Genomic DNA, 25,676 nt, shown 5'->3' on the forward strand with positions numbered 1-25,676 from the left:
ACTCCTCAGATTGCTTACTAGTGTATAATAAAAATAAAATATCTGAAATTAATTCAAAACAAATAACAAGTGTATTTTTTATTTTCTAAACGTACTGTCATTTTCAATTTGATTTAAAATAAAATGTGATGCAAAGTTCAAAATCCAGACCTCCAAAGTCCAAAGGGGCAATTTGCCCAGCAGGACTATTAATTTCATTTTGGCATTTTGTATCAATTCACGATGTGCGCTGTTTCACTTTTCAAATTGTTGCCACCAAATATTATTGCCCTGTATTATATTTAAAGAAATTAAATTATGAAGAATCTGCATGAATGTACGCATGTTTCTTGCATTATAATAAAACAACGGGACCTACAGTCATCAAAATTTGAAAAACATAATCTTCCATAGAATATGGGCATTTGAAAGAGAACTAATTTTAATTTGAAATTTGTTTTATAATCAATTTCATTTTATGGTTTAAGTGAGAAGAATATGATATTTAATAAATACAGGTAACACACAAAATGTTAGAAAATGCCCCTTTAAACACAATTTAAAATCTAAAACCTTTCAGATTTTTTTTTTTCACTAATGTTCTTTGCCCCCCCCCCAAAAAAAAGCATCTAGGACTGCAAAATATAATACTTGAGAAAAAGATGGCGTGTTGTAAAAGTGATTTTGCTCCCATTTGAGACAACTGTATGAAAATTGTACGTTATTTTCAAACATATGATGTTTAGTGAATCACACAGTGGCCAGTGATAATATATTGACTGACACTGTACTGATACAGTACAAAGTGCGAAATCCGAATGTCCATTATCCAGAATGATCTAAAATCTGGACCTGCATGCTTCACGCAGGCACATTTGATTTTTCCTTCCATAATAGAACATGTTTAAATTTTCATTTAAAAATTCAGATTCTTAATTTCACTTAGGCACTATATAAAATACATCGTTATGAAAAAACAATCATGTAAGCATAAATTTGTGAGATTAATAATTTGGCTAATAAAATACATTGTTATGAAAAACAATCATGTAAGCATAAATTTGTGAGATTAATAATTTGGCTCCGCAGCTGAGTGTCTGCTTATATTACATCTCAAACTGAAACATTCAACTATTTTATATCCCTGACACTGACCTGGCGAGTCATTATTTATTATATTTTGCTAACAACACTGCATGTTTATCAATACATGACAGCTTCAGTAATAACTCATACAGTGATGTCTAAACTTTTTTTTATATATTAGTAATTGAATAACAAGAGTAAGGCAACCTTTCATGCTAACATTACACTTGGCGATGATTATAGATTTTTTAAATGCTCTAAGAAATGTTGACGAGGAAAAATTCAACAAAAATTTCTTTTCATATGCTACAAATAGATTTTGTTAATGAAACTCATAGGCCAAAAGATTACATTTAGTGCTATTTTAATTAAGAATAACTGATATGTTATTCACCATAAACCCAGAAGAGGCGGCAGAATTTAGGAAAGACACAATTTTTGGAATTTGGGCAAAATTAAGGGAAGAGTTTTTTATAATTTTTTTTGGGGGGGGGAACACTCAAATCCAAAGTTTGGGTGCGACGTAAATTTAAAACTTAGGCGCTTTGTAGCAGAATTTAGAGACTGCACCAGGTGGTATCTAGCAGCAGCTCTAGATAAAGCCTTAACCTTCTAGCACACGCGCTTGGCAATTTTACATAAGCACACGCGCGTCGTAGTTGTTACAACATCCATTATTTAACCGTTTTGGGCACGAAAAACGACAGAAATGAGTGAATATTGATGATAAATTTGTTAAGAAATAAAATATTAATCTTATTATTGCATAATACAAAAGATATCACATTCAAATATAAGTAAAATTTTTAAGTTCTTATTATTGCATAATACAAATGATATCACATTCAAATATAAGTAAATTATTTTTAAGTTCTTATGTTAGTGAGATGGAAATGCAATAATATATTTCATTATAGAAAATTTTTAATTTATTATTAAATAATTAAATTTTAAAATCAAAGCTAGTTAATATTCATCAAAGACAAGTACAGACAATAAAAATGGAAAACACCTTGGTAGGGAAAAAAGTAAGTTTAGCATTACTTACATCTGCAAGGAAATTTACTTCTTACTGGTTACAAAAACACACTTTAAACTACTTTAATGTTTTTATTTATTTCTAAAAAATAGAAATAAAAGAAAATAAGGAATGGAAATCGCTATTGTTCTCCCATCCAAAGGTTTCCTTGTCTTCCTTTTCTTCGTCAGATAATTCTTGAATCCAAGCAAAATCGACTGGTTGCACTTTTTTTTTTTTTTTTCCATGAAAACCGATATAAAATTTACAGAGCCAAATGTATTCAAAATAAAATAATACATGGCAATTAATAACACAAAATTACAAAATATTTGCGAAAAAAATATTTTCCAAATTTTAAAACACAACCATGAGCATGTCGTAATTTTGATGAAAAAGCCGCCATGTAGCGCAAAAGCCCAGTTAAAAAAAAAGTCAAAGGACTTCCTGTTGACACATTCCATGATGTGGGGAAGGGTAGAAAGAAGGAATAGAAATGACCTTCAGACGTCTCAGCTTCGATATGCGAAAAATATGCATTTAAAACGGAATTTGTCATAAATTTTGCGCATACACATGTGCTGGAAGGTTAAGTATATGTGGGAGTTTATTTATTCAGGACTCAGATTAGTCTTAAGCATAAGCAAGAAATAAATCTAGGTTAGTAAATAACTAATACACTTCAGGCTTAATTCAGTATGCAATAAGAGCAAGACAAAATATAGCGGAACAATTTGGTTTTCATTGCCAATCTTGTGATATGTAGCCAATAATGTATAACGGATGCTATTGAGCTAGGCTAAAATTATCTTTACTGATTCTAAGATCTTCACTGATTCAGTTAAAGTAGCAAACTGTGCTGCTCCTTAATCTTCTAATTTGATCCAGCTTATTATTTTTTGACAACTGTTATTATTACGCCAATTTTATAAAAATTAAGCTTGAACTTTCGATTATATCAAAAAGAGTTTCCAGTTCTTAAGCTGCCAAAGGATCTACAAAGCGAAACTATGTTTCAATGTCCATTAAACAAAAAGTGGAATTGCTACAAAAAATAAATAAAGGCATATCTGTCTCAAAATTATGCGAGAAGTACAGCATTGGAAAGTCAACTGTATATGGCATAAGAAAAAGGAACTTTTTAAATTTTTTATGAAAGCATCTTAAACAACTTACATTGAAAGAAATGTTTAATAAAGCAAACAAATAAATATTAAGCTTTTTTTTTTTTTTTTTAATTTTGATACCCTTTAGAACATAATTGTTCTTTATTTCATAAATTATGATTTCATATTTTTAAATTGTATAATTTCTGCATGCCATCTTACCAGATTTAAATTGATGATCTATTATCCGGAAAAATCCCAAATCCAGAATCGCTAAAGTCTCGACGAGTTCGTATTTCGGACTTTGTACTGTATTCATTATCACTGCACATTTAGCCCTTGAACCATTGGGTGGGGAGTTAGTATTTTTCGTTTTATCTAAACAATAAGTAAAACTCCAAAACACATTTATTAGTTGTAAGCTGTCACTCATACGGGTTTTCCTTTGTTGGCATAACTGCAGGGAAAGGAGAAAAAATTAGATTCCGAGGAACCTCAATTAACATAGCAAATTGTGCTCTTCCCTTACCGTTTTGACATGAAGCAGCTTATGATTTTGCTCTGTCTATTATCAAAATTACAGTTTTAGGAAATGATAATGTTTTAATTTTACTGTTCCCTTGAAACTGTACATCTGTTAATCAGCCAATGTACATCAAAATTTTGCATGCGCCAAAATGCATACATAAAGTAGTTTTTTAGAAACTAATGCTGCAATAAGATTAGTCAAGAATTCTAGAAATATTTGAATGTAAAATTTCATGTGTAAAACATTGCAAGATCATGAAAGGATATATCTTCAGATGCTTAGCATAATTTATAGCCAGAAACCAAATTTCATGATGATGATGACAGTAGTGAATCTGAATGTTTTTGGATATCACAAGAAAAAGCAAAATTTTCCAAATAATGGGAATATAAAAAGAAATGCTAAATGATGATATAATTGAAGTCTTATATTTGATGACAATACCTCAATCATCAATCAACTAATAAAATTGTGAATATTGATAATATGGTTTTAAAACAAGAAAATCTAACCATTCCGGCTTCTATTCGCACTTTAATTTCACATGGAGGTGATTTGGAAAAAAATCTTTCTTGATCCAAAACATTTCTTTCTTCTTTTACAGTTTCTATATGTCATCTTATTAGACTTAAGTTGAGCTAAAAAGCCAGAATTTTTTTTAACCCAGAAACACCAAAGTCCCAAATATTCCAGATCTTGGACTTTGTACTGGACTGCACTTTGGTAAGTTTAAAAAACTGTCAGGCGAACCATTCACAAATAGCATGATATCTATGATTATTAATTACCAGAACTGCACAATAATTTTCCATTTCTTTCTGTGTAGTCTTATATGGGAACATAATACTTTTTTCTTCAAGACAATATTATTTTAGACTTTTATTCTAAATACTAGGACAAAATAATCTAATATCACTGTACAATTATCTATTTCTCTACTTTAAAACATAACTTTTTTGTAATTATTTTTGTTTGTTAGTGGATCCTTTGCTTTACCATACTCAGAATAGCTGATGGAAAAACAAGCTGAATTAAATCTGTGATGGATATTTGAATTTCCTCGGCAATATAGAAATTTTTACTTCAAACAACAACTACAAAATATATATATACAGTACAAAGTCCGTAATCCAGACTCGTCGGGACTTTATAAAATATATAGAGTAAGAAGTCCATAATCCGGACTCGTCGGACGATTCCGGATTATAGATCATCAATTTAAATCTGGTAAGATGGCATGCAGAAATAATACAATTAAAAATATGAAACCGTAATTTATGAAATAAAGAGCAATCATGATCTAAAGAGTATCAAAATTTACCAAAAAAGCTTAATATTTATTTGTTTACTTTAGTAAACTTTTCTTTCAATGTAAGTTGTTTAAGTAGCTTCATTTTTTGTGCTAATACTTCCTCTTTAATTCTATAAACAGACATAATTTCTTGTTCAGTTACAAAGTTCCACTGTTCAAGTCCTGTAATTGCTGTGTCGAGAATACCCACTAACTTGTCGATCGAAATTTTTTTGTTCTCAATAACGTTCTCTGATACTTTCTTCACTATCGGAAGTGCGCATGAGTAAATGCTTTACTGGCTTTATGCGCATGCGTAGCGGACATGCACATCAAACGCACATGCGTAAACACTTTACGCGCATGCATAAGTTTGTGGCTTTGAGGTCCGGATTATGGATAATGGACATCCGGATTAGAGACTTTGTACTGTACTATATTGAATAACATATACCATATACAAATTGTGCACCAGTAAAAAATATAATGAGTAACAATTTGTAATGGTTCTTACTAATATGTAAAAACTCTGATATGTAAGAACTATTGCATATTTATCAATATATTTTATTATATAATATTTTTAAAATCAAGCATATAAAGTAGAGAAATAAGAATAATGAATTTTTAAATTACTTTATCCATCATATTTCAAAATATTACCATCAATACATCTATGACACAAAAAGAGCTTTACATTTCATCAGGAGGAAACCGTTCAGAAATCTCATCCAATATAGGCTTGAAGGATGCATCCCGTTCTTCTTTTCCTTCCATACTCCACTCTCGATACAATTGTTTGAAAATTGATTGAACTTTCTCCATATCAAATGGAGTCACATCAGAGCTCATGACTTTCTAGAAGCAAAAGTACAAGTGCATTAACAACTTGCATATTACTATTAAAAAATGAAAAAAAAAAATGCTTAAATTTTTTTTTCACTTCTACATAACGGGTTTCAAAAGTAATGATAATACATTTATTACACATTTTTATTAAAGTATTTGTATACAAGTATTAAATTATCATGCACAAGCATAAAATGTACCCCGCCCCCCAAGATGAATTGGGTGTTTTGGGCTCAGTAGTACATGCAAGGGAAAAGGAAAACCCCATCCCTCTTTGCTTACATACATTCATAATGGTCTCCAAATCAATTTAAATTTGATATGGTACATGTCTGAATTGCAAATTATTGCATTGAATCCCCCCCTCGAAAATTATTTCCATACGTTACTGGCCCTCGGCAACCAAGTTGTTTCTGTTAGTGACCCTTCTGCTAAAGAGGTTGTGCATCCCTACAGGTTACCCTATTTAACTATTACATAAAAAAACTTGAAAGTGAAAAAAAAATAGGCATGCCCTTTAAATAAATTTAAACATACTGAAATAATGCAGTTTATTTTGATAATTTATATTCATAAATAAAATCTCATTCTAACTGAAAAAACTATTACACAATAATTACAATTAAATATTACAAACACATTAAAATATTACTTACTATATCATTACTATGATCTGCATTCTGAAACAGATGAGCAACATCTTTTATTATAATTTTTATAATTTCATAATTGTGCTCAATTGCCACTCGCACTTTGTCGAGGTGAGACCTGTAATTTTTCAGCAGATCCTGCTGATACTGAGGTAAGGAACTTATATACTTTGTGGAATTATAAAGTCTTTTTAAACTGTGTAGCCTATAAATGAATGAATAAATATAAATCTCTCTATATAACATAATTATATAATGTTATCTATACATGCACATAATATAAACTAATATATGCACATATTCGCACATGATATAAAATTACGCAAACTTTGACGTAAATACTATTGGATATAATGTAGCAAAGATATATTTGCAGTCAGGGTCAGCTTGACAATTTTTTATGCATACAAACTCAGTTAAACCAGCAAAAAATGTACGCCCACTTTACTAGAGCATTCATACTTTTTACATTTTTACAACATATTTGAAGCAAGAAAGAGAAGCAACAAGTAGCAAGACAAAGAAGTAAAGGAGAAATGTGTAGATTCCAATACAAAGGTCAGGTTAAAATTAATACTGCTGCGGTTTTACTTAATTCCTTTTGACTACTAAGATCTTATTTTGCATATTTCAATACTGTTACGAAACGTACAGGCGGCACTTCTGACACCAATTGCTGCGTTTTTCTTTCTGACACCCATTGTTATGTTATTTCTTCTTTCACGTTTGTATGGGGTTCGTGTGGATTTGGAGTGAATAACGACGGCAGCACTTGATGGAATATCGAAACACACTTTATTGGCCGGTATTAATCAGGAACCCTCCAAAATCACATTTAACAGTTGTCGAAGACCTACTATAAACTCGCTGGAACAATCAGCAATACAGCGTTCAGGTTATCAGGCTATAATGGTGAAGACAGCTTCACTGCAAAGCACCAGAATACAGCTCACGACTCTACTTGGTTGTTCTTGAAACTCCATGTACTCTCGAGACTCTCCACGCTACAACTCGTGATGCACTCGACGACACAGAGCACAGCTCCCGACTCTTCGGTTCAGTCATTTCCGGAGCTGAACACACTTTCTCGACGATGCACTAAACACGTCATTTCCGGAGCTGAACACACTCTCTCGATGATGCACTAACCACGATACACTAAGAGACACTTCGATGCACTCGACAACCCACTCGGCACTTGCTGTCTGGCTGTCAACTCAATCAACTCCGCACGAACTAACTCGAGACTAACTATCTCACACTCTAGATGAGCCACTCACTGACTCGCCCTCTCAACGAGGTCCTCTCTGACTGTGGACCAGCAGGGTTTATATAGCTTTTGGCTTGTGCTCGAGAACCTTCCCGAATGAATTTTTACCGGCTTAGCCCAGAATGTTCTCAAACACAAACCAAAAACTATATAAACCCTGCTTGTTCGCAGTCAGTGTGCCTATGTGCTCGGCTAGCGAGCTGATAGTCAGTCATCGAGTGAGCGTCTTGAAGTCTAGTGCCAAGTTGGTCATCAAGTGCATCGAGAGTCTTTTAGAGTATCGCGAACTAGCACATCGGCGAGTTTTGTCTTAGACTGTGCTGAGTCGAGAGTTATACTCTTGTGTATCGTTGAGTGCATCACGAGTTGTAGTGTGGAGAGTCTCGAGAGTACATGGAGTTCTGAGAACAATGCAGCAGAGTCGGAAGCTGTACTATGCAGTGAAGCTGTCTCCACCGTTATTGCCCGACAGTGTGAAGGCTGTGTCGCTGAACGTCAGTGTGTTTATAACAGTTCGAGGACTGTAAAAGTGATTTTGGAGCTATCTGATTAATATTGGTAAGTAAAGTGTGTTTCGATACTTCATCAAGTTTTGTTGTTATTCACTCCAAATCTATGAACCACGTACGAACGTGAAGGAAGAAAATAATGTAACAACTGGTGTCAGAAGAAAAGCGCAAGAATACTATTGTTGGTTGAAACATTATGCAAGTACATGTGTCATGAGTCATGTATAAGAATTATATAACAGTTTTGAAATAATGCAGTTTAGAGAGATCTAGGTACTTTTTGATTATCTGCCAAATCTTTAAAAAAAAAATCACCAGGCAATGTACTCTGTCACCAAAATAGGTAACCATAAGGTCGGTAATATATTGGGTTAGAATAGAGAGAAGGGAACCCCTTGTATTATCATGAGGTTATTCATTTATCGCTAAGTTGTTGTTTCATTTATGTAGCCTGAGTAGCTGAGTAGTTATGGAAACCCTATTACGACAAAATCGGTTGCATGATTGTGGTAAACTCATAAGGGTTTGTTGTGTGTGTTAGTTAGGAAGTATATTGCTTGTTTTGTGATTTAGACGGTAAAATGGCTAAATGTGGTAAGATTAACTTGAAGTTTCTGTACGCTTTGGAAAGAAAGGGGAAAAGAGCATTATTTGACTGGTGTGTAAATAAAGGTTTACTTAGTAACCATTATTAGGTGTCCTGTTTGTAGTAATGAAACGCGTATGGTCAAACCTCAGAAATGCGTACGGTCGAACGGAGGATATTTTTTACTCTTATTTTGTGAATTTATTATTATTTGAGTCTTATTATTGAGTCTTTATTATTATTATTTGACGCAAGTATACAGATTCTAGTTCCAATAATTTTAAGAAGTTTTTGAATGCTGTTAAGGAATTTTGTTTGACTGAAGACACAATAATTTGCAAATAAGGTAAGTGGATATTTCCTTTGTGTAGTACTAAGATAAATTTATTTTCTTATGTTATTTCATTGTTTGATTTAAAATTTAGTTTACTGAGATTACATATTTTTTACTGGCTGCTCGTCTGACTTTTTAAGTGAATATAGATTGACGTATATATGGACAAAGGGAGTGTGCAATGTCTAGTTTGTAGAATTCTCTGATGTTTTTTTAAGTGAAAATAGGTCAATGTGTACATGGATACTCAGTTTGTGCAATTCTTTGACTTGTTACTTTAAATTTGTGTAGTGGCAATCACCACTACACAAAGCCAAAATAACAAGTCAAAAAATTACACAAACTCAGTGTCCATGTACCATCAAAAATCACCAAAGGCACCTGTAAATATATTTTTACCTAAAATTTATGTTGAAATTGATGCTAAAACTATTAATTATCATCACTTAAATATAGCTAATATCCTTACATATTTTCTCATTGACCATTTTTGACAAATGAAAACTTTCACCAAACAGTGCAATTTAGTGTTAAAAATGGATAAGCAAGAGGTCACAACATATTCAGTGAACTCCGCTTTGGCTTTATGCAACTCTAATTAATCTTTCACAAGTCAGTTTATCTGTTAATTTATTAATTAAATTAAAAGCAATCTTTTCCTTCCAAACTTCAGCCAATATGACTAGGGCAAGTTTGAGCTTATATAGTCAAAAGTCATTAATCCGGACTCTTCGGGACTTCGGCGATTCCGGATTATAGATCATCAGTTTAAATCTGGTAAGATGGCATGCAGAAATTATAAAATCAAAATTATGAAACCGTAATTTATGAAATAAAGAACAATTATGATCTAAAAGGTATCAAAATTTACAAAAAAAAAAAGCTTAATATTTATTTGTTTACTTTATTAAGCATTTCTTTCAATGTAAGTTGTTTAAGTTGCTTCATTTTTTATGCGATAATACTTTCTCTTTAATTCTATAAACAGATATAATTTCTTGTTCAGTTACGAAGTTCCGCTGTTCAAGTCCTATAATTGCTGTGTCGAGAATACCGACTAATTTGTGAATCAAAATTTTTTCATTTTCTATAACATCTGTGTCACTTTCTTCGCTATCGGAAGCAAATTATAATGACGAGGAATTTGATTTAAATCATATCAAAGACGGAGTACATCGAGATGAAATACTACATTTAGTAAGGAAATTTACGCCAAATAAAATCATCTGCCCTGAAGATAAGGATAGTGCCAACAGACCAACTTCCAATTCATCGCGTGGCGAGGCGTTCCCCCCCTGCCTCAGAGCAGCGTGAAATTTATAAACAGATTTCGGAATGGTTAGATAAACAAAGGATATGCCTTTATCCATTTTTTGCAGGAATTCCACTTTTTGTTTAATGGACTTCGAAACATACCGTCAATGCGACGCATGCGCAGAAAGTTTGTAGCTTTGAGGTCCGGATTATAGATCATTCTGGATTATGGGTGTCCGAATTAACGACTTTTGACTGTATTTACTTACATTTTTAGTGCTATATCTGTAGATTATCTAACTAAATAAGGGGAGATATGGTCCTTCAAACTCTTCTGGAAATACAGAAGCAAGTTTGGCAAGATCTCCGCCAATTTTCGTGACATTTCTGCCAAAAACAACAAGTCAATAGTAATACGCACGAGAATCACAGATTTAATATGAATAATGTTATATTTTAAATTTTAAGGCTGCATGAAATGTACAACTTTTATCTGAAAAAATTACTCTACACCTTCCATCTTTAATTCAATTGAATGGTTTTTCAGAAAAACACGACATATGAATTCTAATTTCTATCATCTCAGTCACAAAATTATTTCCAGAGGCCTCTTATACAAAAATTTTTAACAGCTTTGGAACACATTTAGGAGAAAATTAAATCCCAGCAATGGACCTCTTTCTAATATGTGGTATTTTAAGGTATCTGGTAATACCTGGTAATTTAGATTTCACTCAAATGCAATAAAAATTTCAACTAAAAAAATTTCCTGGGTAAAAGTATATTTATGGGTACCCCTTGGCGAAAATTGACACTTTATGGCAGCACATGGATACCGAGTTTGTGCAATTCTTTGACTTGTTAATTTGGTTTTGTGTTGCAGCGTTTTCAGTAATAAAAAGCGGCGCTACAAAAAGACAAAATAACAAGTCAAAGAAGTGAATAAACTCGGTATCCATGTACACATTGACCTATTTTCACTTAAAAAAACATCACAGAATTGTACAAACAAGGATTGCATACTCACTCCCTTGACTTTATCCATGTACACATCGACCTATTTTCACTTAAAAAAAACATCAGAGAATTGCACAAACTTGGCATTGCGCACTCCATTGACTTTGTCCACGTACACATCGATATATTTTCATTTAAAAAGTCACAGGAGCATCCAATTCTACCGTAGAGGGAAACAAAAAATACATAATCTCAATAAACCACATTTTAAACCAAACAATAAAATAACATAAAAAAGGAAGGTACAACTCTGATAAACGCCCTAATTTCACCAAATGTGGCGATATGTGTTTTGCGCTGGTTTTTGGCGCGATTGCGTGTTGTACGGCAACCATGTCGATGTTGAAAAATTTTTTGGTGGAGTAGTTTAATAATTGCTAGTTGGTTCGTGTCGCGTGTGTTTTTGAAATGGCCTATGTTGCAATGAAAGACATGGTGGGAAGGTTTCAGCCGCGTATTTTAGATTGTGTGCAGAGTAAATTTAGTATGAAAAGGTACGATGTTGGAGTTATTAACGAGTCTTTTGTTCACGGATGTATTTATGGGGATCGTAGTGTATTTTTGGAATTTCTGTGGGAGTCGGGACTTTTAAAACGGAGTTTGACGTGTCCGAAATGTGGAGCTGATATGGGAACTCGGACGAAAAATGGTGTTTCTGAGAGACTTGCAGTAAAATTGTTGCTAATAAAGTATGTGGGTGTCAGCGGAGTTTAAGGTTTGGATCTTGGCTTTCGTGTAGCAAGTTAACGTTGGAGGAAGTTTTTATTGTTACTTTCGAAATTTTGAATCGTAGGAAGGCATGTGATATAGCAAAATCGTGGAAGTTTTCTTCACAGACGTTGTGTGACTGGTGAAATTTTATTAACGAATGTATTTTGGACTTTGCATGCTCTGTATCTGAGAAGATAGGGGGGAAAGATATTTCTGCTTTTAAAAGAAGCTTTCATTGTGGTAAGTGCATTTTATTTTATTGTTTTTATTTTGTAGAATGTTATATTCATTGTTTTTTGTATGAATTTCCGTTTTTATTGTTTTTGTTTTTTTTTAATTGTCTGAAATTTATTTTAGTTTATTTGGAAGCACTTCCGCAGAGAACCCGGTAAATGTAAACATCGCCAACTTTGGCGATAATAGTTCAAACCTGGTAACCCATTGGATATATCCTATTCCCTTGTTCGAAGTATGCAACCACTCCTTTTGCGTTTATTTTGTTGAATTATCACTGTCTTTGTTCGCATTTGCAGATTTATATTATTCTTCTCTTATTTATTATTATTTTTTCTGAATTTTTTAACAACGAATAAATAGAAATATTTTCGTAGATAGATGCCGGTTCTCGGTTCGGGATGAAAGGAGGGGTGAATGCTAATTTGTAACACGGCTGTTCATGTTGTGTTCTTAATTATGAACAGCTCTAAGAACCATGAGGTTTCCAACGTCTAAAGTAATTTGTTTTCGTAGACCGCAAAAATGTGCATTTTAAATAATTAAGTAATGTTTTTATTTTTAGTATTCGTTATTGTCATCTAAAATTCTGAGAATAAATCAATTTTTATGGCGTAAAATTTAAACAAGATAATATATTGTTAATGCCTTTCTAACAATAACCTTTCAGAGGATGGCAGGTGTGACATAAATAGATGATTAAATTGAAATAAAAAAATATTATTGATTATCTAGGATGACAGAATAGTTTGATGCATCACCATGGTCATCAAAATTAGCAAACCACTGCTGGAGTAAGGAATATATTGTTTTCTGTGTTAACTGGAATTTAAGACAAATTTTTTTCGTATGTCACGTTTAACCGGTTAATTTCAATATGTTAATACTAATTTATGTTTTTAAATGAATTTTTATTTCCGTTATAAATACTCTTATGCTTAATATATTCTTTTCTGTGCTAACTTGAATTTAATACAATTTTCGTGTATCACGTTTAACCGGTTAGTTTTACATCTACATGCTTATTATCTGTGAATTTTTACTACAATATGCTTAATATATTGTTTTATCTGCTAACTTGAATTTACATGCACTAAAAATCACGTTTACGGCTCGGATTATCGTCGATGAACCACGAACTTGGCGAGTAAAAACGCAACGGCGCCAACGGGTTCTCTGCGGATGAAAACCCGTTATTTTCTTGATTTGTTTTTAGTGTAGACTGTGCAATTCGTAGATGTTTTTTTAAGTTGAAACAGAACGCTGTGTACATGGTATTCTTTTAAATTTATTGTTGTTATGTTAATTTATTAAAGCGAGGTGTGCGTAGTTCGTAGATTCGTTCGTTGCCTACAGATTGCCATTCGTAGATGTTTTTTTAAGTTAAAACATGTCGCTGTGTACATGGATTCTTGTCAAATATTTTTGGTTAGAAACTTTATGTTTTTGCTATCTAAGTTTTTTGTTTTTGTTTCGGATTTTTAGCTTAAATCGTGTGTTCAAAACGTAGTTTTTGCATGTGCGAAAACCATGTTTTTGGAGACATTTTAGGCTTAAAGTTCGAAATGTAGACAAAAAATTTAGATAGTAATATAGCAGCGTGAAGTTTCTTGCCAAATATTTTTGGCGACTTGAGGACGCATATCAGAGTAGTTTCAAAAGGAAAAACCTCTTATGCATCCAAGCACTACACAAAGTAAATATTCACTTTAGTAATTATTTAGTAATTTCTTCATCTTCAGTCTGTGACACACAAAATTCCTTAACAGCATCCAAAAACTTCCTAAAATTATCTGACCTTGAATCCGTATATCGACATCGCTACATAAATTCATAAAAATAATGTCTGGAAAATGGCTACTAAGTAAACCTTCATTTACGCACCAGTCAATTAATGCTCTTTTTCCCTTTCATTTCAAATTGTACAGAAACATCAAATTAATCTTACTACATTCAGCCATTCCACCGTCTTAATAACAAAACAGCAGTGTACTTTCTAACTAACACACACCGCAAGCCCTTACAAAACATCCCATTATTCAAAATTTACTGCAGTCACGGCAACCGATTACGTCATAATGGGGTTTCTATAACATTCAACTACTCAGGGTACCATAAATAAAACAACAACTTGGCAATAAACGAAACAACATATTGGTGATAAATGAAACAACAACTTTGCGATAATACAAGGGGTACCCTTCAGTCTACTGTAACCATTTCATGTTTTATGACAAAATTTGCTCTGTAAAGCATTACAAAAATTTTAGGTAGAAATCCAAAAATAAATGCTAAAATGACAAGAAATATTCTTGATCCAAAAGTAGTTTAGCAGACTTTATAACACCATAGAACACTTATTTCCCTTCTTTCCAAAAAATTTCGGTGCTACTTTATCAAAACAACAGCTGAGTAAAACTATCTATCAATGTTTAAAACTGAAAACAAAAAAAAATGTTTTGAGTTCATTTAAAATTTCTCAGCAAAGTTTGAGTTCCAATTAAATCAAACACACAGCTCCTTATTTAAGCAATCAAATAATTAGATATATTAACGCTAGATTACGAATATGGGCGACAGATCTTCCCTGGTGATACTGTCACAAGCTTGCAACAATGCGGTTGACTTTCAGAATTGCACCTTTCAGCAGCTGAACGGTAATTGTAAACACCAGGGAGGGGGAGAAGTAGAAGAAGTACTATGATCTTTTGTTGAGAGCTTTAAATAGCTATTAACAAGAATTGACAAAAACCTGAGTTTTCAATAGCCGTCAAGTGTAAATCCTTTCAGTAATTCCAATCAAATCTAAAGAATTTTCTGATGGAAATTTATTTCACGATAATATCAGACATCACAAACACTGAAATAAGCAAGAACTATGCTGAAATACACAAAAGGAACTCCAGTCTTCTCCAACCAATTGTTTTGTTAAGATTCAATCTTAAGATTCTTAAGATGTAAGAATCTTAAGATTTTCCATTCAGATTAAGAATCCCGAATTAATTACGCACTATACTTGCTTTCATAATACTAGTCCTTAACAGCTAGGTCTTTAACACCCTTTATCATGATTTGAAAATCATCATAAACATTAAATAATGTTTGAAAACGTTTGAAAAGTTCAAATGAAATAAAAGGGATGAAACTTCATCAAATAAATAATTATAATATACGAATACTTAAGAGCTCATATGTAACAATGAAATATTTCGAGTTCATTCCACTCTACATAAAATATATAGTAAAAGAGTACAAACTTGTAACTTCGAAAAGCATTCACAATACGCTGAAAATGTTTCCTTTCCAAATCATCATCAGTTTCTACAGAATTTTCATCATTTCTGTTAGATTCAGTCACTACTTCATTTGAAACTTCAGTTTTAATAACTTCACCGGTAGACTGTTCAATACTCGCTTCCATTCTTTCAAAAGAGCATCTACTTCAACAAACAAAAATAATAAACGCTGCCAGCTGCGAAAAGCAACATGTGCACATCTATGGAGGCTTATCTCCTTTACCAATCAGATAACGAAATATAAAAGGATAGTGTTTTTTCATTACTTGTCCTTTACTTCAATCCTTGAAAATTAATCAAAAAGAAAAAGAGAGAGAAAGTGATAAAGATTTCAGATACGCAAGTTATGGAGTAATGTTAAAAAAACGTAGGAAATAAAAGACACATTTGATAATAAATATAGTTCTTGTTTTTAGATTGCTCCCGAGGATTTACTAAATCTTAACAATTAATCTTAACAATTAATAAGAGAAACTGTTTACCTATTTCCTATTTATGTCAAAGTTAACATGCTTTGAGGAAAAACAAATGTACTAATATTCTCAGTTGTATTCTGATTTTCAAATCGCAAGTAAATCATTTATTCATACATACGTGTTAATTAATACTTACGTGTTAGTGCCAATCATCTTGGCGCAGTTTCGCGATTTTCTTTAACGGAAGAAAAGGATACTGGCTTATAATTGCGAAAGAATTGTTTATTACATACACGCGTAATATTTACGTAATAATATAATTAATTACGCATATATATAATACGTAGGCGGATAAAAAAAATGTTACAAGCATCAACATTTGAGAAGTAATTATTGTAAAGGGAATACTTTATCCCCAGAGTATAGGCACTGGTTGTCTAGCAGCGGTTGTGTAAGCAGATAGAATAAGTTTTCTCTTAGATGTTCTCCATTTCCCAGAGAAAAGCAGAAATACCCATCTGACATTCTTCATCCTTAACATTTTTTACTCATACTAGATTCTTCAGTTCACTGATTTGGACCTTTGTGGAGACACTAGGCAATAGAATTTAGGAGTAGCAATTTTTTTTTTTTTTTTAATTTAGGACACTGCCACGCAGCAGAACTTCGGACCAACAAAAATTGCACCGGGGGGGGGATAAAATACTTAGTGCCGGCCCTGCCTGTTATCTGAAAGAGTAACGCTTAGCGATCATCTGAGTGAGTAGAATGACTGCCAGTATATTCTCTGGTTTCTGAAAGTGATTGTAGTGTGTCTGATGGATCATGCTTTTAAGCATGTCTGAGGGATGATGCCGCCCTTTGGGTTTAAGGCCCAGAGGTGGAGCGGAAATTTACTTATACCTCTCTGTGAGCTTCGCAACTTCTGCCTGAATTTATGGCATGAACTGGGTAGTGGACTCATCAGAGCTTTCATAACACCTACTTATGTTATTCACCTACTTATGTCATACTAAATTTTTAAACTAAAGTTACAAATGTTTATAACCGTTAATCTGTTAAAAATACTTGTCTGACATTTTTTAAGAATATTTCTCGAAGCTTTTCCATTATTATCTTCACTAACTAAATTGAATCTTTCGCGAATTATATAAAAAATGTTTCATTTTTTGGCTAATAATGGCCTGCTAGTAGCCAAGCAATTAAGACCATTGAACACTGACAGTTTGACCCGGGTTCAAATCTAAACCAATGCGCTGGCTTCATCAACTTTTCGTAACTTCACCCACATGTGAACATAAAATACCAGCTAATTCTACATGTTAAGTCCAGGCACACAAGCGGCAGTGTTTAAGACACTTAAAAACTAGTAGCTGGTGTTGCACAAGGGTCGGCGCTTTCGCCGTATCTTTTTCATATTTATACGCAATACATCCCTAAAGACCCTTCTGTTCATCTTGCAATCTTTGCCGATGACACCGCCATTCTTACTAAGGTCTGCACATCTATCGTCTTACTCCAAAACTAAAGCTCGAAAAACGGCTCACCCTTCGGAGGATTAAACTTGACCCTGATAAAACCAATAATTTTCCGTAAAAGAAACATAAACTATTACCCTTCACCCCCTGAAATATTTGACGAAGAAATAGACTGGATTAATGAAACCAAATACCTTGGAATCACCCTGGATAAAAAATTTACCTTGAGAACTCACTTCTCAGTAGCACAAAATTTAAAATCACCTCAGCTACTATGCGATCTCTTTTTGGTAGAAGAAGCAACGTATCTACAACAAACAAATTAATTTTATATCGCTCGATACTTCGTCCAGCCCTCCTTAATGCAGCTCCGGTCCCACCAGCATCCGAGCGGTAAAGTCACTGAACACTGGTAGTTCGGACCAAGGTTCGAATCCCGCGAACGGGCTGGCTACATGGACGTTTTCGTGGTTTTCCCTACGTGTAACGTGTATACGAGCCAGTTTCCCTTAGAAAGTCCTCCACGAAGGCGTCCCTCCCCTTAGCTCTAAAGTGCTTTGCCGTAATTGAATAAGCTAAACAAAACCTTATGCAGCTCCGGTCTGGGGACATGCAGCTAAAGCCAATATTAAACAATTACAAGTACTGAAAAATAAAATCTTACGAGAAATTATCAATGCTCCTTGGCATATTCCAAATACTTACAGTCGGTCACAAAAGTATTCGAACACCGGTACCCTATCAGAAAATGACAAGATGGCGTTTTTTTTCTCTTTCTCTCTGTGTGTCGTGTTATTCCATCCTAGGTTTTCTTCTCCCCCCCCATCTTGGAAAAAACTGGAAAAAATTGGTTACGATCTCTTTTTGAATGGGGAGATGCCATTTTGAGAAAAAGCTGACGACCCTATCTTGGAGAATGAACATGACCGCTCTACACACCCTTTTACTCTCTCTCTCTCTCTTTGAATTGGGAAGCCATTTTGGGAAAAAGCAGACGACCCTATCTTGGAGAATGGAAATGAACGCCTCTCCCTCTCTCTTTGAAATGGGAAGCCATTTTGGGACCCTCTATTCTTGGGGAGGGAGAAAACTGAAGTCTGCATTTCGCTGTCTCTGAATGCGGAAAGCCCTTTTGGGAAAAGCGGACCCTCTTCTTCTGATCTTGGAGAACTGGAAATGAACGCTCTACACGATCTCTCTTTGAATTCAGAAGGTATTTTGGGACCTTCTAATGTTGGAAAACTGAAATGAACGCTCTACACTTTCTCTCTCTCTCTCTCTCTCTCTCTCTTTCTCTGAAATGGGTAGCCATTTGAAAACTCCCTAACTTTGGAAAAAAACAGAAATGAACGCTCTACACCATCTCTCTTTGAAAATGGGGGGGTGTCATTTTGAGACATCCCTCCCCTAAACTTGAAAAAGAAACTGAAATGAATGCTCTACACTTTCTCTCTTTGGACATGGGTAACCCTTTGGGGACCCTCTCCTCTTGGTATATAAAAAAAAGAACTGAAGTGAAGGCTCTACACAATCTCTCTTGGAATGGGATCCATATTTCGGGAAACATGGATCACCTCATGCTGGAAAACTGAAGTGAACCACCAAGATTGGACTCTATATAATATTTTTTTTTTAATTCACATCATGACCCTCCTCCCATTTGTTATTAAAAAAAATGTTTTTTTTGTTTTGGTTTTTATCCCATTTCCGATGTGATTTCAGAAATGCAATTCCATAACAGTTCAATTTCATTCGAGGTTAAATGATCTAAACAGTCTTTGACCCACCCATCCGTATGATTATTTTCTTCTCCTTCCTGTTGCACCAAATTTTGTAAGTCCATATAATCATTCCATACGGGAAGGGCTGGATCCTCACAAGGCTGTCTTGAAACACTTGGAGTCTCTTTGGGATGAGTGGAGGGATCTAGGATGTCTGGACCCGGCTGCGATTCTACCTCCATGATTTCTGGACCCGTTGGAACTTGTTTACCCGGCTGAAATTCTACCTCCATGATTTCTGGACCCGTTGGAACTTGTGAACCCGGCTGTGATTCTGCCTCCATGATTTCTGGACCTGTTGGAACTTGTGGACCCGGCTGACATTCTACCTCTACGAAGTCGGGACTTTTTGAAGCTTGTGGACCCGTCTGACATTCTACCTCTACGATGTCGGAACAGGTTGGAGGAGAAGAAGAAGAAGAAGAAGAAGAGGATACTAGAAGAGGTTCTGTCTGTGAGGAGTCCGAAAGAGGTTGCCTGTTTGAACAAGTCGGGGAAGAGGAAGAAGAAGAAGAAGAAGCTTCTGGATTCTGAAGCGGATCTTGCACGCCAGGTAGGTTCCGGTAAGTCGACCGTTTTTTAAGAGGTAATTTTTTTTCTTCCTCCTCATCTTCAATTGTGATGACTTCAATTTCATTCCGTTGCCGGGTCGATTTTGTTTCGGGAAATAACGGTATGGTCCAGCTCCTCTTATCATCTAAGGAAGGGATGGGTAAAGGTGGCGGAGGGTTTTCTTCTTCTTTTTCTTGAAACATCATCGGCGATTGGAAAGAAATCTCCTCTTTCAATTGTTTCCAAAGCGAGTACGAGCACCGATCGACGAGAAAGAGACTCTTCTGGGTCGTGACGATGAGATATTGCGTTTTCGGGGGAACGACATAGTTTTGAAAAGGTCTTAGAATATATTTCTTATATTTCATCCTGTCGCTGACTTTAAAACTTCTTTCCTTCAGATTGGGGGACGATGATTCGTAATAGGCGAGAGGAGCGGCTGTGGTTTGAACAATATGAACTTCGTCCTCAGCCGTCGTTCTCACTCCAAACGTAAAATATCGTTTCGTGAGAAAAATATTCTTCCACCGAAAACTCGTGCGCGGATCTGTATATCGCCGGTCTGTTTGAATGGGCCGTCTCAAAGCTCGATCCATCCGATTCCAAGAGAAGGGAGATTCCTCTTTCGTTTGTTGCGATTCGAATAAATTTCTGTATATATTCTGAACGAGCAGGTTGGAGGATTCGACATCTTGGTTGAAAGAAACGATCGCTTGATGAGGTGGTAAATGCGGAATAAATGTCGCACAATGACACGCCAAAAAAATTTTCAAGTTGGAGATTTGCTTTAGCGTCTTCAAATCCTCCCCGTTCGAAATCCGTTGAGTTGGAAAAACGTCTAATAGCGACATGGCTCCCAATGGAAAAGAAATGATCTCGCCCAGTACTCTCGTCTTTTTATATATCTATATAGACACACACAGACACACATAGAGGCTCTATGACGTCCGTTTTATTTGTTTTTTTTTGTTTCTCTCTCTCTTCTTTCCAAGAAATCTTATCTCCATGACCTCTTTTTCTTTTCTTAAAAAGATGAATGTGTGTGGGAATGAGGAAGTGAAAGTAATAATTTAATAAACAAAAAATTATCCAACCATGACCTTCTTTTTTTTTCAAAGTCAACCTTTCCAATCCAAGGACGTCCAGAGATAGAGGAAGCAGGGAGAGAGGAGGAGGAGGGAAGGGAAGGTCACACTCTCTTTCTCTCTATAAATAAAAGGGGAGAGCCCCAAAGTCGTATTTTTTTCCAAGTGGATCATGAGGAGGCATCCCCAGCTCACTACGTGTATTCCTTTCAAATATAAATATGTTGATCTTTCCTTTTATATCATCCAAGGAGTCGTTTACCTGAAAGCCTCCGATTTTTCAAAATGTGCGGGTTATTATACCGTGGGGAGTTATCAAAAGATGCGGGACGAATTTTTGTCCGACGAAAACGTGTTGATGGCTCGTGACATTCCACCTTTGGATGCACAAATTTTGTTAATGAAACGAGCCAAATATTTTTACACGTCCCACTTTCTAACCGTCTCGCAAATGAATAGGATTATGGATCGTCTTGAGGAGACAAAAGGGATTCTCGTTCATTTTAGTGAATGGTTGCATAAATGTTTGCACGAACCTCTCTCGATCGAGAAGACTGGGAAGAATACCTATTATATTCTTCTCGAGGACTCTCCTCGTTCGTCTCATCTTAGAGAAGCTACGACTTTTGAAAAAATCCTCGAGCAAGAAAATATAGAATGGTGGAACAACTACCCCATCCCTCTCCCCGAGCATCAAGAGGAGCCTGTTCAGAAGAAAAAGAAAAAACCTTTCCAAAAGCCTATCCTCATCCTCCTCGATAATGATGGGGATGAGGAGAAGCCTGTTCAGATTCCTCTCCGTTTGTCAAAACCCGTCGAGGATGAAAAACCTCTCCCTTCCTCAAAACCCCTTGAGGAAGAGAGACCCCTCGAGAAGGAGAGATCTCTCCCATTGTCAAACCTCCTCGAAGATGAAAAACCTCTCCATTTATCAAGACCCCTCGAGAAGGAGGGACCTCTTCCTTTATCAAACACCCTCGAAGATGAAAAACCTCTCCATTTATCAAGACCCCTCGAAAATGAGGGACCTCTCGATTTGTCAAAACCCCTCGAGGATAAGGGAACCAAAACTTCTCTCTCTTTCGAAAATGAGGGACCTCTCGATTTGTCAAAATCCCTCGAGAATAAGGGAACCAAAACTTCTCTCTCTTTCGAAGAGGAGGGACCTCTCAATTTGTCAAGACCCCTCAAGAATAAGGGAACCGAAAATCCTCTCCCTTTCTCAAGACTTCTCGAGGAGGAGGAGGAGGAGGAGAGACAGCTCCATGTCTCAAGACAGGACACCCCTCTATCTCTTGAGGATCCGAGGGAAACGATTCCTATTGAAAAACCATCTATCGACGATCCCCAGAAAAGGTCTTCGGAGGAGATTAGACTTCCATGTAGAAAACGAATCTGCCACAATCATCATCATCATAATAATAATAATTTACCCCCTTCTCAACAACAGAATCCTACAACATTTGCAGATAAATGCATTCAAACCAATCCCTTTATAGTAACCCTTTTGATTGGAGAACCCGTGCATTAGCCTCGAAAAATAAAATGAGATTCTAGACTGTTTCTATGACCAGAATGTTAAGCCAATAGACAGGTCTAGCTCAGAATTTTTCTTTTTAAAAGAAAATAAATAAATAATCCAAAGACTATTCGTAAATATAAATGGTAAAGTCTTGAGTCGGCTGGAAAAAAATTTTCAGTGCTGAGAAAAATTCTATAACTCAAAAAAAAAAAAAAAAAAAAAAAACTTTTGGTTAATTTTTATCATGTCTTAGACATGATAAAAATTAACGACCCTCTTCCCTTTTCGTCTGGGAATGTTGTCTCACTCTTTTGAAAAACAAATCGTGATTCATTCATGGAATGATTGCCATTAGAGAAAGGATGAGTCATGGTCTATTTTTGAAAGGGTGAGACTTCCTTCCCAGACAAAAAGGGAGGGTCATTAATTTTTATCATGTCTAAGACATGATAAAAATTAACCAAAAGTTTTTTTTTTTTTTTTTCCATTAGAGAATTTTTATCTCACCTCTGAGAAATTTTTTTTCTCCCAGCCGATTCGAGACTTTACCATTTGTTTTTAAGAATGATTTCTCTCTGATCTATTATTTCAAAATTCCAAGTTTCACTTCAGAACCATCTATGCTGTTGAAGAAGTAACGTGATATATGTATTTTTTTTTAATGAGTTCTGTCAAGATTGAATTGTGCAGGATCGACCTTGCGAATTTCTTCTCTGTGTCTTTAAATAATAATGATACCGAACTGCTTTTTGTAGAGCGCAATGGAAAAAACCTTTTGTATGGTTAGGACAATTCATGTGTTCGATCCCATTGTATTTGAGAATCGCTTGCGTCGATCCCGAATTGCAATAAATGGATCTTTGCAACCATTTCTCTAAAAACCGCCGTTTCATTTCTCCTCGCACTCAAATCATGGAAAAAGGTTCCGTCAACATCGTTAACACCCATGGAAAATAACTGTACGGAATTTTTCCTTCGTACCACGACAAGCCGTGATAATAATCACTCGCCCACACAGCGGTTCGTTTTTCTTTCTCGGTGAGCATTTGCCATGGAAACGGGGGTTTAAAAACAAATACCCCTCGAGAAGTACCGTCCAATGTGACGTAAGCCAATTCTTTCACAATAAAGGCTCCTTGAGAATCGTAGAAACCTTCAAAGTCGAGCACGAGTTCCATGTTTTTTATTTCTTTTTCTTTCTAAGGTGACCTTTATTATTATTATTATGATGGATGTGTATTGAGATACGCACGATATTATTCAAAAAACAAATATATATACGAATGTGACCTTTCCCAGAATTCATACGACCTGTCACGTGCAACCTTCTCTCTCTCTCTATAAAAGAGGACACGGCGAGAGAACGCTATCCATTTTTTCCTTCAGGACACACAGCGAGAGAGAGAGAGAATTTTGTTTTCTTTTTTTCCTCAATTGAAGAAGATGGACATTTTGAGTGCCAAACCTCTCAAAGATTCCTACATTGTTCTGGACATGGAATACTTTCACTGTTATGATCCAAAGACGGGAGATATATGTTTCATCTTGAAAGAACTGGGCTACATCACTTGCTATTTAACCTTATGCGGATCCATGATTTTTCTCCCTCCTGTCCATTACGATGACTTATCGTCCTGCAATCAAGCTGTGGTCAAGCAGACTACAAATAATCAACACGGCCTGCAATGGACCGAGGGTCGTCTTTCCTACGAGCATCTTCCTACAATCCTGAAAATACTGACCGAAAATGTGGAGGTGATCTATGTCAATGGATACGATAAAGCCGAATTTTTCAGCAAGCTCTGCCAGCGATCCGTTTATGAGTTTTACATCCCAGGGAAAACCGAGTGGCGGAACAAGTCGAAATGCACGCGACACCAATATTTCCAAAAGATGATTCATTGTGCCGAGAACAAGGTGAGACATTTTCGATACCATTTGATGGAGGGTAGTTACGTTTTCCGGAAATTACATTGTTACCCCTCCGAAAGCAAAGCTGTCGAAGACGAAGAGGAGGCGGAAGAATCTCCCCAGGAGAACTCGTGCGACGATGAGGAGGAGGAGGAGGATGAACTTTCTAATAATAATAATAAATGTCTAAGTTGGGATGCTTTAGAGACCCAAGAATATTGGTCTCAACCCTTATCTCACCTAGACCTGAAAGAGGATCCTCAAGTGTACTCTTTGTGGTCCTCTTCTAAAATTTGGTCTTGGAGAGAACACTTGAATGTTCATGAATGAAATGGTATGTAAATCCCTAGAGAAAAAAAAATAGAAAAAAAAGTTCTTTTTTTTGTAATATGTTGATTTCTTTCCAATCCCATTTCTTTTCCATAACTCCACCCCAATCGACGAGAAGAAGAAGAATTTTCCAAGTTACACAAGACGTAGAAATATTTCACAAGGATTTATAAATCACACGCTCCCACATGATATATGTATAGAGAGAAAAAAATCCTCTGTTCTCTAGCCAATACGTCAAGACTTCCCTAAACTAAGAGAGATCATGAGTACCGAGGAAACCTTAGCAGAGCAAGTGGAAAGACTTTCAAAAAGATTAGAAGAGTTAAGACGGGATAGATTTACAGTTCCGCCGACTAAAGAGGAAACTATCAACGATTTCAACAAATCGCTGTACTTTCATCCCCTACCCCAAAGAATGAGACGAATGGACTCGCCGTTGAACAGTTCCAATGAGAAACAAAATGTCACTTATTTGAATAGCCAATTTCAACACATGAATATTTCATAAGTAATTTTTTCCCTAAAGCGTAGGGAGATCGGATCAGTAGTTTTTCCCTTTTCATCGTCGAAAAAGATTGGGAGGAAAAAATCTTTCTCAGCTCTCTCAGAAAAATTTTTCAGCCTTAAAAAAAAAAAAAAAAAAAAAAAAAAAACTTTTTGTTAATTTTTATCATGTATTAGACATGATAAAAATTAACTCTACCCCCCTTTTGTCTGGGAATGTTGTCTCACACTTTCTAAAAATAGACCATCACTCCTCCTTTCTTAAAGAATAGAATTCCAAGAATGGGATCTGGTCTATTTTTAGAAACGGTGAGACCCTATTCCCAGACAAAAGGCGGGTAGAGTTAATTTTTATCATGTCTAAAGTTCAGGGTC

The 25,676-nt window shown here is 35.2% G+C and overlaps 1 protein-coding gene across 2 annotated transcripts in view; it reads right to left on the bottom strand.

Annotated features, from left to right (window-relative positions):
• LOC118193867 (protein-L-histidine N-pros-methyltransferase CARNMT1) overlaps positions 1–15,918 on the bottom strand; it is a 30,336-nt gene extending 14,418 nt beyond the window's left edge. The window contains exons 1-4 of one of the 2 annotated variants that reach the window (XM_035365028.2): positions 15,681–15,918; positions 11,489–11,638; positions 6,515–6,713; positions 5,707–5,867 (exon numbers count right to left, since the gene is read on the bottom strand). In XM_035365028.2, coding sequence (XP_035220919.1) covers positions 5,707–5,867; positions 6,515–6,713; positions 11,489–11,638; positions 15,681–15,844 — 674 coding nt within the window. In that variant the 5' untranslated portion in view covers positions 15,845–15,918. The remainder of the gene's footprint in view (positions 1–5,706; positions 5,868–6,514; positions 6,714–11,488; positions 11,639–15,680) is intronic. The other variant, XM_035365029.2, reaches the window with a different exon arrangement.
• Positions 15,919–25,676: the final 9,758 nt, after the last annotated feature.

Source organism: Stegodyphus dumicola, chromosome 8 (assembly GCF_044657685.1).
Source record: "Stegodyphus dumicola isolate Sdum_Otavi_A_Nest chromosome 8, ASM4465768v1".
Classification (NCBI taxonomy): domain Eukaryota; kingdom Metazoa; phylum Arthropoda; class Arachnida; order Araneae; family Eresidae; genus Stegodyphus; species Stegodyphus dumicola.